The following is a 15000-nucleotide window of genomic DNA, read 5'->3' as shown; positions in this document are numbered from 1 at the left end:
ATTCCACCTGCACTATCATTACGACTGCACCAACATGACACCTGCATCAAGGATACCTTTCTCCTTGCTCCAAAACCTCCATTCATCCTCCTTGCATTGCAATTACATCCTGTGTATAACTTCTGCAATGCAATGAACTGTGACTGCAAAATACTTGTACAGTATTGGACAGGGCAGGATATGCTATACTTTTAAGAACTATTTGGTCTATTTATGAGCTGCGAGAGGGGAAGGGAGGGAGAGACAGAAAGCGAGAGAGGTAGAGAGTGTGGAAGGAAGAGAGAGAGAGTGAGCGAGATAGAGGGGTAAGAGACTAAGAGGTAGGAGAAAGAAAAGGATGTTTTTTTTTTCTTAATGGTTTTAAATCCCAGAGCCCACCCCATCCAACAGTCTGACATGCCAAAACATCTTCACCAGAGAGAAATCCTTTGTGTTTTGCTTGTGAGGCATCAAACATGGAGGTGAAGAAATGGATCTAAGAGCTGATTAAAAATGGATGGCCTGCCCTGGCTGAGAATGCTTAGTCAGGGCCGACTCCTAACCGGACACTTGCCTTACGAGGACAGAGTTTAACCCCTCCTCAGCATCCTCTGAATAGACTTTTCCACAGCTGACTGAACGGTATTGGCCCGGACCTTCCAGAAACTGGCAAGGCCAGAACTGGGCCTTGGCTATCATAGAGTTAGAGGCAGTGAGGGTTGCCAGTGTTTTGACTTAAAATGAAAGATGTTTGATGTTGTCTGACAGCTTCATAAAAGCAATTTAGTGTAAAATTCATGAAAAACCAAAGCAGGCAACAAAACAGGGCACTTAGTGCTGGTGAATTATGCATCTGAAGCTGTGGGCTTGCTTTCCTTTCATATAAACAACCACACAGAGGAGTACTGTTCTCAGCATGCATTATCCCCTTGAAACTCTATTACTCTCTCTCCCTCATTCGCCTTCTGTCTCTGTTTTATCTCCCTGTTTCTCTCCTCTTCCTCTACGTTGTCTGTGGCTATCTTTCCTGTTGTCCCTGTTCCTTTCTTTTGCTCTGGCTCTTTCTATACCTCTCCCTCTGTCTCTCTCTTCCTCTGTCTCTGTCTGTCTGCCACCTGGTTTATCTCCCTTCATCTGTCTCTTTCACTCACATGTCCTTTACCTTCTCTTCAACTGTCTCTCCCCCTTCAATCCCTCTCCCGCTCCATGTACTCTCATTCTCCATCGCTTCTCACTCCCTCACCCTCAGCCCTCTGTTATTGCAACTTCATGTTTCACTCTTCTTTCCTTTCTTTTATTTCCTGTCTCCCTTCTCCTCGCTCCACCTGTCCACTGCACTTTCTCAATCACTTCTCTCTCTCTTCCCATCCTCCCTTCCTCTCCCAGGTCACCTTTCTGACTGGTTGATGCAGACATGTTAACAGCTTGAGCAGGGACAGACTCATTTACTCCACTCTGAGATCATTAGACAGCACGTCAACACTCACAAATGCATAATTTCAGCTGTGTATTTCATCTATGCTCAGCATTATAAAGCCAATAAACAGAGTTCACACAAATGTCACACTAGGTCTCTGGAGCCCTTTTTAATCCCTAAACTACAATAACAGCCAAGTGTCTAACTGCTTGCATGGCTACTACTCACAGATTAGATTGAGGTACTAAGAAATGGGAACGGGGCATATGGGCCGTACCTGTTTTTGGTGCTGGTAGAGATCCGGTGAGGGTAGTATCAGTCCAGGGTCCGAGACCTCCCAGAGTCCCCCGGTGATTCTGGCGCTGGGTCTAATCTCCCCCTCGCCATCACCCGTCTCCACCGTGACGCTGAGATCAGGAATGTTCTCCAGGCATTCATACTGCAGACACAACGATACAAAGAAGAATTTAACAGCCAGAGCCAGCTTCCATGTCCTCCTCTAGAAGATGGAGAGCTGTCTGTCCTTAAGGCATGGCCACCAGTAATACAATATAGCCCATACTGCTGTAAATGTACAAATGACTACTGTGAGCTTCACTTGGGTCACTCTGAACACAACACACACTTTGTCATCATGCCCGCAGGGATGTGTGTGGTCACTGGTGGCACTGGAGTTGATGGACTTTAAAATTGAATGCTTTGCAACATTTCATGCTGGATATCAAATCAATACTGTTTCATTTACAGGTAATTGGCTCTGTGATGGAATATGTGTGACTATTGACATGGGCCCTTCACTAAAAATAGTGACTTAAAACAGCTTGCTTTGAGCAGAGCTGGAGTCATATGATGAAGCCAGTCTGGTTCAGCGCACAGGAGGTAACCATATGGTTCAGCATTCACGCCGTTGACACAAGATTCATGGGTAGTATCATTGAGTCACAGTCTTTGCTGATGAAAGGCTTCTTTTTGGAGCATGAAGCAAAAAGATAATTTTCAGAAACTGCCAATGGCATCTAGTCTGACGACTGCTCTTAGCAAATGTAAGGTAAATGGTAAATGTTTTGTATATACCGTTCAATCAATTTGTAGAGTAAGCCAGTGTTACATGCCAGCGTTGTCCCTTGCTCAACAGACTCACAATGAACGCCATTCTAGCTGTGACTAGACTGAAATGACCTGAAAACATATCTTTCTGTGGTCGGCCATGTTGGTTAAAACTCAGTATGCTCAGCTCTCCATTACAAGCCATTCTGGCTCTGCACCAGTGAGGTTTCCTACAGCTGCACACCTGTACAATCAGTCATGTTTGCTATTATTGACAGCGTTTCTAGCCCTGCCACAGTGCAGTTTCCCGCATCTCTCTCTGTTGCCTTGTCAACTGTAGACAGTTTAGGTCCTCTGGTCCTGCCCTAGTTAAGTTTATTACACCTGTGTGTTTGTGTAATCAGTCATGTTGGCTCTCACTCATCACCCTCAACTCTCCATGGTTGGTCATTCTGGTCCTGTCCTAGTACAGTTTCCTACACCTGTGCCTGTAATCATTATTTACCAATTCTTTTTCACTCATCATCCTCAAGTCTCCATAGCTGGCCATTCTGGCTCTCCCTTTGTGCAGTTTCCTACACCTGTGTGTTTAATCTATAATCAGCCATGCTGGCTCTGACCTCTGCATGGGCGCCCTCCTCGCCGGCCTCTGCCCTGCGTCCGAGCCTCCAGTGGGTGAGAATCCAGCGCAGCTTCATGTAGAGGATGACCGTGTGGTGGCTGAAGAGCCGCAGCTCCTGCTGCAGCAGCGCCCTCTCTTGAGGCCACGGCGCCTCGTGCGTTTGTAGACCTTGTAGCTCCAGGCCCCGCCTTGCCTCCTGCTGCAGCCACACCCACACACAGAGGTCACACCCACATATATAGACCACACCCGCACACATAGACCACACCCATTCACACATAGGCCACATCTGGACAGTGAGACTACATTTTTTAAAAATGTGAGACCACGCCCCGACAAGGAATGAACTGCCACACATTTAAGGACATGGCACATAAAACCACACCCATCCATGGAAGCCACACCCAGATAGGGATGGCACATCCACATGCGACAACTTGACCCCATAGATCTCAGTGAAATGCCATACATCCTACCAGCTGGGGCTCAAAAACCATGCTGGTAGTGAGAGGTGAGGTGTTCTCTCAGAGAGTAAATGGTTACCTGAGTGATTGATCCGGTCAGGCCTTCACGGTCCTCCTGACTCGGTCTTAAGCGGTCCAAGCGGAACTGGAGCTCCCGGGCTGGAGAGGTGATCTCAGGGGCAGACGGATCTCGGATCTGGACCACACCAGAACACTACGCATTACTCTCAGAGCCCGGCTAGAGCCCGACAAGCATCACAAAACCACCGGCATGCTTATCAGCCCAAACCCACTCTATTGACATGCTCGACATTTGGACTTTCAGCAGACACTTCAATGTACAGGGGGGTATTGGTAAGAATAAGGTATACTTTTTTATCAGTATGTGCGTTACCATGGTTATCAAACCTATGGCATCGGTGATGATAACGCGATACCATATCTAGCCTCCCTGTCAGGTCAGGGGTCATCTATAGCACCTGAGCTAAAGGAGCATCAGTAACATGATTTTCTCACTGTACAGCAGCTCATTTTTAGCATTTTGGGATACAAGGAAAACTGTCTCTGCAGTTTCCTTACCAAGATGAACTGCACTAGGTTTACAGGACATAAGGCATAGGCCAGGATTTATCTGCCCTTCAGTGCAATGGCAGCAACCACTTATACTTGATGTGACTCCCAAAAACTACATTTCCCAATGTTCCCTACATTTTCCCAACAGAACAGTAACCCTATTCAGACCAAGGTGATTCAGCACTGAAAGAGTATTTTGAGGTAGACAACTCAGCAGAGGGCAGAACACCGACCCAAGCTGAGCTCAAATGATGTAGCGCCATCAACTGATGAATGAAGTTACTGTCCCTTCGCCTTTAATGTCTTGACATTCACTGAAAGCAAATATAACAGACACACTTAGAGTGTCATTCTCCTCTACACAATAACAGCTGTCTTAGGGAGAATTCTCAAGGGTGAAGTTTAACCTTGAACAAATGCAGCTCTGAACGTTCACAAACGGTTTCCAACGGTTTCTCATTTGGTTTAAGTTTACTGCGAATGTTTGTAAACACACAAGAAAGGTCTTTGTGACTAAGGGTTACAGTTTAAATTGAACAATTTGGGATGTTTAAATTTAACGTTCACCTCAGTTTGCCAAATTTGATCACACATCAGTCAGTTGGTCACCAAGTGGCGCTCTTGTTGGACTGACCTCAAGACACTGCCCCTCATAATCAATAGTAATCTAATCTAATAACAGTCCTACATGAGAGTGTGTTTTCCTGTCAGGACCATTCCATCTCAGTCTATCCCAGCATTCCTCTCTCTTCCTGTCAGAACCCTGGTGCGGTGAAGCTGGCAGACGGTTCCATTTCCTCCTGCGGGTTCCCCGCTGCTTTTTTTTCGTCCGGTGAAACTTTAATGCAGTTCTTTTTTGTCAGGGCTCATTTGAATCATAGCTCCCCTCTCCTCCCTTCCCCTCCCCTGGCCCTGGGGGGGTTTAAGTGAGTGGTTTCATTGGAGCGATAGGCCTACTTCAAATCAAGAGAAGAGGGAGCTGAAGTAAGCAGATATGGTGGATTGCAGGGGTGTTGCATGGCATCAGTTTTAGGGCTATGACTGGGAGGCCTGAACACACCGAGTTAGGAAATGATTCCCAAAACATTCCTGGCCACATTCTCTCCTTCCTACGATGCTTTGTATAAATGTTACAGGTGGACCAGAGCTTCAGAGAGAAAAACTAAATGTCTACACTTTAGGCACTTAATACTTGACTGATAAATACAATGGTCGTCTTATATAAACTCTTGTTGTTTCCTTAGTAAACAGGTTTTGCATTAGGAATACAATTTGAAAACGTAGGCTACAACGATGAGCACATACTGTTATTCATCCTTCATTTACACACATTGTGATGCGGATTTGTGACAAAGAGGGACCAAAATGTTCACTGAGTATAAAGAGCATATTGTCTTAAGGGCATCGGAGGAGATGAAGAGTAGCATTTACTTTTATACTTTATTACTTTTATTGACAGTAGGAGGCTGAGAATGAAACTCATTGCCTTGGTGTGGCTAACACCCTGCCCTGCCAGCTGAGGAAACACCTGATTCGTCTTTTACTTCTTGAACGTGTAGACCCTTGAGATGCATTTGAACATTAAGCCTTCACCTTATCACTGGCACTTGTGGACTTTACAGACAGGAAGCAGTCACACAAAACAGAAACATATCATGCATTTGACAAAACGCTGTAACTGCGTCTGTGACTACCTAAGTGTTGAATCTGAAAAGAATGGGAATGAATATGTGCAGAACATTGACAGGTAAATGCGCTAAACAACAACAACAACAACACATTTTACATTATGACAAAAAAAAAGATTTAAAAACTGTGGTGATTGTGGGAGTGGATCAATGTGATAGTAAAATAATTAATAATAATGATAATAATAATAACAATAAAAAAGACGTCAACCCAGAGAATGAAATGATAATCCGCCCTGCTCAGTTAGCAAGCGCTAGGTTACACTGCCACCACGATCTTAATCCCCTCTTCCAGCCTAATCCCTCTGAAATGCTGGTTTACATGTTGTAGACAGTTTTTAAAAATGCTATCTGAGGCTGCACTGTTGTCTTTTTGTTCAGTCTTCACATGTACGACAGGCTGTTTTTACAGGAGGATTATCCTCGGTCTTGAAGCCATCAACAGCAACAAACCAAAACAGCTGCCGAATCTCCATACAGAGAGAGAAAAATGTCACCACCATCTCTTTTCTAAAAACAACACCTAAAGATCTTCTTTCATCATTTCAGTTAAGAAGGGCCCTCTATCAGCTCTCTTTTCCCTTTCCTCATCAAATAAGCATCCCTCCCTTCCTTTTTCTATCTTAATTGGAGAAGGAGAGAAGAAAGACGCTGCGCTACTGACCTCCACTCTCACCCCCTGCGGCCTGTCGCCTTTAGCGTGTCCCGGGGTTCCCCTGCGCCCGGCGGAGCCTGGGGGGGCCACCTCTCTCCAGCGCCCCCCCACCAGGCCCAGGCACCGCTGGAGGGGGCACTCATCACTCTGCCCGGACTGTGAGTGGGAGGATGGGGGTTGTGGGGGAGTCAGGGTGGGGCAGGACTGGGGGTGGGCGGGAGTGAGGGGGGTTGAGTGGACAAGGTAGAGGGTAGAGGGCGTGAGGGAGAGGGAGTTGTGGGAGAGAGATGCATGATGGGATTGATTGGTGAACAAACACAAAGGACGCACAAAAGACGAGGGAGGGAAGGGTGGCAGTATATACAAACGCACACGTACACAAACATTCGCAAACACACACACACAAACACACAACTAAAAACACAACCCATACAAAAACAGGCAACATGAGTAGAACAGAAAAGGCAAAAAAAAACGAGGCTAAAATGCTACGCACAGACATAAGCAAAAAGCAAAATGCCATATGAAGGACAGAATGTATGAGGGTGTGTGTATGTGTGTGTGGGTGTTTGTGTGTGTGTGTTTGAGTGTGTGTGTGTGTGTGTGAGTGTGTGTGTGTGTGTGTGTGTGTGTGTGTGTGTGTGTGTGTGTGTGTGTGTGTGTGTGTGTGTGTGAGTGTGTGTGTGTGTGTGTGTGTGTGTGTGTGTGTGTGTGTGTATGAGGGAGAGAGAGAGAAAGACATGAGGGGGTTGCATGTAGCTAGAGCACAAAGAAAAGTGCAAACAGGAAGACCAACTTAAAGACGGTGGTGTAAGACAGGGACGAGAAAAGGATGAGGACGAGGAGGAACAGAACCATGGGCTGAACCGTCTGGATGGAGGGATGGAGGGAGAGACGACAAAAAACAAGGGAGGGACGAGAGGAACACAAAGAGGATAAAAAAGAGAGAGGGAGGGAAGGGAGAAGAAAAGAATGCAAAACACCGGTTATGAAGCGCATGCAATGAGGGATACATGAGTCAAATAAACTCCTAGCGCAGCGGTTAACGCTTATGCCAACCACACATGCCCCCAACAGCAGCTGACTGTGATCTCTGTGCCCTGTCCAGTGCTGGCCCTCATCCAGGCTGGTTCAGGGCTGTATCCATACCAAAGTCAGCTGCTACCAAAGGGTTAGCTTTAACTCGCTCACTTAACAAGCTAACATAATGTGCTAGCTCAACATGCTAGCCTGACCAGCTTGGTCAACACATATTTAAAAATGCATGCCCATAGAGTCACATTGCCATGCACTTATATATACTGTAAGTATGCACATACAAGATAGCTCATACTACCTTAAATATCAGGACTTTAACCAAGATTGCAACTCACAAGTATATAATAACCGGACAGGCTGTGGCATTTATATGGGCAGTGTAGGTTAGTCTGGTCAGTAAACTACCCAAGCGATTAAGCCAAACCATCTTGGCTGAAGACTGGACCATGAGGAGATATATTTCGCTTATATTTACAGGGACCATTGGCCCTTGGGCAGACTGTAGCATTTGTTTTTCTCTGGCCAGACCATGCGATTTGAAAGGGCAGCCTTGACAGAGATAGTTGTTTGAGGGTGACTGCATATGGTGTCGTCTGGTCTGCGTTGTGTGGGGTCGTGACTAGTGTTTCCTTCAGGCACTGCTCAGAACAAGGGCATTGTGGGAGAAGGAGGAGGAGTGGGCAGATGGCAGGTTCCCTCAGAGAGTCACAGTCAGGGCACTGTGCTTCATACAATATGTCCATTAATTAATTAATTTACTAATTCATTACGCGGATGCCTTTGACCAAAGTGACTTACAGAAGTTAGAAAGTTACAGGCACATTTTGAACAGTAAGTGTGCTCCCTTGGAACTTGAACTTGAATAAGACCTATGTGGTTGGCATAATGAGCAGGTTGTGCTACAGGAGCACATTCTCATGACAGGCCAAATTTCGCTTTATGCCTTTTAAGCAAAAAGCCTTCATCCACTGACAATAGATGGTGGCATCCAATAAACCAAGGAGCCATTCTATCCATTTTGGAGATTCTTCATATTCTCTAATTGAAATCGAAGAACTCAAGAGTGGTTCTAGAAAGGCAAACAATCCAGATGTGTTCTCAAAGACTCTCGTTAAAATGCCACCTGGAGCCAGAACATAAAGCAACCAGCCACGCTGACTGGGGGGATAGGGCAAATAGCTTAGGTACTACACCACACAGTTGCAAAGCACAGAACTACCTCACCCATACAACCAGGGTAACCACAGACAGGAGAGCCAAGATGTTGGCTGCAGGGCTGGATGTGATGACCATGATATCATGGACAGCAACTGAGCAGAGAGGATGATTGACAGACATAACTTAACGAGATGGAGGCATCCATCTGAGGTGGGGAGGGGGTGGGGATGGGGTGGGGATGGGGGGGCGTGGTAACCATTTCCTTCAGAAGCTATGGAGACTCTGGGTGCAGCTGAAGCCATGCAAACAAACCCATCCTCAGCCACATACACACACACACACACACACACACACACACACACACACACACACACACACACACACACACACACACACACACACACACACAACACACACACACAGCAACCACACCCACAACAAACACACACACACACACATGGAGCGACCTCTCCTAACCCCAACCCCCCAAACACACACACACACACACATGGGGCAAAGAAATCATACACACTCTCTCGCAGAGCAGGCAGCAAAAGCACAGTGTGTGAGGAGGTGGGAGTGTAGAGGGAAAAGGTGTGTGTGTGTGTTGGGATGGAGGTAGGCATTGGCAGAGGCAGACTGGGAGAGGGACTGGGGCTTTAAGCGAGTGTGGGGCAGGGTGGAGGAGGGTGGGTTGGAGGGGGCAGATGCCCATTGGGTAGGGCTGGGCAGCATACCAGAGGGCGTGACATTCAAGGCCACACTCAGCGGGCAACCTAGAACGTACCTTCATCCCATCAACCGCCCTTGTCCGATGCGCCTCCCTCCTCTCTCTCCCCCTCTCTTTCTCTCTCTAAAGGAAACATGAGTCGGGCTGAAGGTCAAAAGGTCAACACCAGGCTGAACTGATCAAGCCTTCCTGTGAGGTCTGGGGCAAACCTCCAGTAAGACCGGGGCCATGATGAGGCATGCCTTAAAATCTCCACTGTGCAGCAGGGATATTGTGGTGGTTGGAAATGATGCTCAGCATGAATGGGTTTAAATCAGGCGCAGGATGGGTCGGTAATTCATAACAATAACTTTGAACTGATTCTTCAGTGAGCAGCGACATCAAAATCATAAAGCACATATGTAAAATCACTCGAGCTTTTCTGGACAAATCCTTATAATCTCCATTCTCACACACCTGCAATCTGGACATCTTTCCAGAGACAACAGTTAGACCAAAATCAACACAGTCCCTCCAGGATCTTGTGCGCATTTCTCATGACTGTTGTCACCAAAAATTACTGAATTTGCTGCAGAAATTCAAAAATATTGCAGTTTGAATTAAGGTGATTTTGAGTTTTTTTTTTGTTTTCTAAATTTCCTGCGGGAATTCCTAAAAATTGTGATCCCACCAGATCTTGAGAGGGTTTTTTGTGTGTTGGAGCCAAAGGTAACTGAATTTGCCCCGGGGAATTCTCAAAAATTGCCCTGAAAATTGCAGTGATCTTGGGTTGAATAATATCAATAGCAAATAATGCCATAAAGACTTTGCATTTTTGTATGGAAATATTGTGGCCATAAAAGGAAATTACAACGTGCAATTGAAGGCAATCCTTGACTTTGTGTAAACACAAAACCACGAAATCCTGGAGGGACTGCCCAGAACTTCCCTTCACACTTCATACTTCATACAGTTCACAGTCGTTCTTTTCATTTGGGCAAGAGCCCTCCCAAGACCAGCCGAATCTGGATCCACATCACATCATGGCTCCACCCCCCCCCCCCCCCCCCCCGCTCCCCGCCCCCCCCAGATCTGTGCTCACACCCAAAGCGGCTGGAGACCACTGCTCTTCTGAGCTTTCTCTCCTTATCTCCTGTTTAATGTTACAGTTAACTGACTGAATAATATCAATGCAAACATAGCAACTTGTGTTCTTGGACTCTTGTCATCCCTCTTCCTTCCTCCATTCTAACTAACTCTGCCCTTCTGGTCCTTAACAACACGGACCAGACACACTGTTGGCTTCTCATTGAATAAGGGACCGGCTCCTAAGTTATACTTGCTCATTGTTCCTTGAAACTGGAATTCAAAAGTTGAAAGTTCAATTTAATTTAACAAGGCATGTGTGTCCCTATTTGATTAATCTGGATTTTGGACACACACAGGAAAGAGGAAGCAGTTGCATCAGAAACAGCGAGGGCGTAGCTTTCGGCAGACTGGAGGGCACTGGAAGAAGAAAAAAACAGAAAAGAAGAGGAAGAAGACAGTAAGGAGGCTTTACCTGGAGGTCGGCAAGCAGGTCCCTTCCCAGGGTGCCGATGGGTGAGTCTCGGGACAGGGAGGTTCCAGTGGAGAGGAAGCTGCTGGACTCAGTGAGGTGTGGCAGGGGTGAGAGGTCATCGCCGCGGTCGCGCTCTCGCTGGCCGTCGCCGAGACGTTCTACCTTCTCCATGAAGCCCTGGAGCTCCGCCCTGAATGCCTTCATGCGCGCACTCACCGTCTCCAGCACCGCTGCGTCCTGCTTGGCTTCGCCTGCCGCAACCACTGTCACTGAAGACGACGATTCGCACTCTCCTGAACTTTCCGTTGGCGCGGTGACCACCACGACGCCCTCATGAATGAGACTGTCGGTGTCAGCGATGAGGTGGTCCACGCTCCGGCTCAGACGTTCAGCGTCCCGCCTAAGCCCCTCCTCCGCCCTCCTGCGCTGGCCAATCAGATCTGCCTCCCATGGCTTCAGACCCACCCCTCCACTGCTGCTGCTGATGAATCCGGAGGTAGCAGAGCGTTCCACCATCTCTTCGGAGTCGCTTTCCCCGCCCACGGGACCCTCACGCTTGGGCTGCATAAGCAGAGCCTGACCCACATCTTCATCATCCTCCTCTTCCTCCTCCCGTGCGAGTGCCACAGTGATGGTGTGGGTGTGTCCTTCGCTGGGTGTTTGCCCCAGGTGAGAGGCGAGGTCGCAGCGCTGTGCGTTGGACACCAGCACCCGGTTCTCGTACTGCAGCTTTAGAACCTTCCCCGACATCTCATTAATCTGCAACCGTGCCGCCTTTAGTTCCTCCTGCAGAGAGCCCACACTTCCCACCGTAACCCCGCCCTCTCCCGCCACCTGGCCCTCCCCCGACCCCGCCTCCCCGTCACCATCCCCGGGCCCGAACTTGAAGCGGCTGAGCTCGGTGGTCAGCTGTCGGTTGTGGTCCTCCATCTCGCCGATGGAGCGCCGCAACAGCTCGGCCTCCTCCTCCACGAACTGCAGGTGGCGCCGCAGCTCCCCGACGGACTCGTACGGTGACGCCGGGCCACTGCTACCGCCAGCCAGCGCCGGCTCCCGGGTTGCCCACTCACGCTCCCACTGGGCTCGCAGGTCCTCATTCTCGGCCCGCAGGCCCCGGCTCTCCACCTCCAGCTCCACCAGCTTGCGGCCCAGGATGTTGGCCTCCTCCTCCACCAGCTTGAGGCGCAGGCGCAGCTCGGCCTCGCGTGTGCTGTGGGGGCCCCCGCCGGGAACATCGCACGAGGCCACGGGGCTGTCCATGTCCCCGTAGACGCTCTTGTACTTCTGCAAATCCTGCTCCAGCTCGTCCTTCTCGCGGCCCAGCTTGGCCATCTTCTTACGCATCAGAGCAGACTCCTCCTTGGCAAACTGTAGCTGGCAGCGCAGGTCTGCACTGTCCTCCTGGTGGGGGGGGGGGGGGGGACAACTTGTAAGTTAAATTGTAAGTTCATTAGTTACAAGTAGTCCAAGTAAAAAGACATACTAAAAAACAAGCAAAAAAAAAAACACAACACGGAAAAACTAAAACAAAACAAATCATTGCTCAGGCTGAGAAAGATGGAAAGACAGAAAGAGAGAGAGCTGAAGAGAGGAGTGAGAAAGAGAGATAGTGAGATAGAAAGAGAGAGATATGGAGAGAGGAGTGAGAAAGAGAAATAGTGAGATAGAAAGAGAGAGATGGAGAGAGGAGTGAGAAAGAGAGATAGTGAGATAGAAAGAGAGAGATGGAGAGAGGAGTGAGAAAGAGAAATAGTGGGACAGAGAGAGAGATGGAGAGTAGGTACAAAAGAGAGATAGAGCTGCAGCGGGGGGGGCAAAAAGAGATAAAGATGGAGAGAACAAGACAGTGACAGAGAGAGAGGGAGAGATGGAGAGAGAGGGAGAGATGGAAGGAGAGAGATGGAGAGAGAGAGAGTAATGAGTAAATGATGGATAGACAGGAGAGGAGGGCGTTGAGTTATTATGTTACAATTACGAAATTAATTCTGCCTCCTCATTTTGATTTTCATCAAATTGTTATGCCAATAGAGCATTAATGGATTAAACACAGTCATAGAGAGAGAGCGAGAGAGAGAGAGAGAGAGAGAGAGAGAGAGAGAGAGAAAGACAGAGAGATGCACAGAGAGAGAAAGAAAGAGACGGAGAGAGAGAGAGAAAGAGAGAGACAGAAAGATGCACACAGAAAGAGGGGGAGAAAGAGAGAGGGGGAGAGAGAGGGAGAGACAAAGAGAGAGAGACAGATAAACACACACACAGACACACACAGAAAGAGAGAGGGAGAGAGAGAGACAGATAGACATACACATACATACAAACACACTAACAGACAGAGAGAAAGAGTGTGTGAATATGCCTGACCTTGCTTAGTGGTGGTTGTGATATTATACATACAGGATCATAGAGCTTGAGCAATGTGATCAAACAGTGTGACCTGATCTCCAATGTGATCAATCAGTGTGACCTGATCTCTAATGTGATCAAACAGTGTGACCTGATTACCGCCCAGGGTGCGTTTACAAGGCTAAAACTAAGCTGTTGGATTCCACCTGTGATGTATGAGACTGTGGCTTTGATACACACACACACACACACACACACACACACACACACACACACACACACACACACACACACACACACACACACACACACACACACAAACCAAAACCACAACATGGTAGGCATATAATGCATGGTACTGAACAATAAAATGAGCAAAGATGAAAACCTGGACTCTCACAGCTCAATAAGTCAGTATTCAATGGCAGGGACCTTCAAACGTGTCCTTTGGACAGGAGCCGCAAAACACTATTGATTTATTGATCTCTCTTTGGGAGTGCAGATTCCCCACTTGCACACACAAATGTGCACAATTATGCATAGATTCACATACATGTGAGTAAACACACCAATGCACACACACACACACACACACACACCTGCATTGAAGATTTCTTGTCTTTGTGGCTCCCCCTCCTCCTGAGTGCATTCTGTGGAAAAAGGAAAAGAGCATAAGACCAGAGGACAGCCATCTGAGAGAGGGCAAACACACACACAACACACACACACACAACACACATCACACACACACACTACACACACAACACACACACCCTACACACTCACACACCAACACAAACTACACACACACCACATAAACACCATGCATACTACACAGACTACACACACACACACACTACATACACACCACACACACTACACACACACCACACATACCACAAACACTACACTACACACACACACACACACCAACAACATCACCAGGATAGACACCTCATATCATCTACACAGAGCATAAGACCAGAGGATGACAACAAATCAACCTCCACACAGAAACCTCAATCAAACAAGAACACAATGACCTGCACCATCACCAAGAAAGCACATCCCAAACCAAACCATTCTCAATGAGCAAGTCAGAACCTCACTGAACATCACACACCTAACCCTTCTTAATGAGCAAGTCAGGGCCGCAGCTGAAACAGTTTTGCAGTACAAGGACAACTTGCCCCAAGAAATTACGGGATTGGGCAAACATTTGACTTTATCATCGATACTTGCTGAAACGAGCTGTTTAGCCAAACCTACACACCCTCTTCCCTGCAGCCCTTAATTCATGCATGTGCAGTGGATTTACAGACTGCTAAAGATGCTTCCTTGTCCTGATTGACTGGATGTCAGTGGTCACATCATTTGAATCACTTTGTAAGGCCAGAATTGCAATCTTTCATCAGTGCTTAATGCGCCTTCAATCTGATTGAAAGGTTGCTAATGAACATAAAGACTGACATAGATGGGTGGTGGACTCATAGGTGGACTGAAAGCACACAAACACATACACACACACAAACACACACACACACGCAAACACACACACAGACACACACACACACACACACACACACACACACACACACACACACACACAAACACACACACAGGATATCTCACAACAAGTCGGCCACAGCTGTATCAAAGTGTTACATATGTTCTCAGCATCAAATTAACACACACACATAGACAAATGGTCAGAAAAGGAAGAGTTAAAGGCAATGCAAGTCACATGAT

General features: G+C 47.5%; 1 protein-coding gene across 1 annotated transcript in view; it reads right to left on the bottom strand.

Moving 5' to 3' along the window:
• mtcl1 (microtubule crosslinking factor 1) overlaps positions 1-15000 on the bottom strand; it is a gene marked incomplete at both ends in the record, with an annotated part of 60433 nt that overhangs the window by 12774 nt on the left and 32659 nt on the right. Inside the window, 5 exons of the mRNA XM_080836118.1 lie at positions 1674-1835; positions 3064-3264; positions 3609-3725; positions 10912-12312; positions 13851-13901. Of these exons, the coding sequence (XP_080692244.1) occupies positions 1674-1835; positions 3064-3264; positions 3609-3725; positions 10912-12312; positions 13851-13901 (1932 nt within the window). The remainder of the gene's footprint in view (positions 1-1673; positions 1836-3063; positions 3265-3608; positions 3726-10911; positions 12313-13850; positions 13902-15000) is intronic.

Source organism: Sprattus sprattus, assembly GCF_963457725.1.
Source record: "Sprattus sprattus genome assembly, chromosome: 4".
In the NCBI taxonomy this organism is placed as follows: domain Eukaryota; kingdom Metazoa; phylum Chordata; class Actinopteri; order Clupeiformes; family Clupeidae; genus Sprattus; species Sprattus sprattus.
This window is presented reverse-complemented; position numbering and strand designations above follow the sequence as displayed.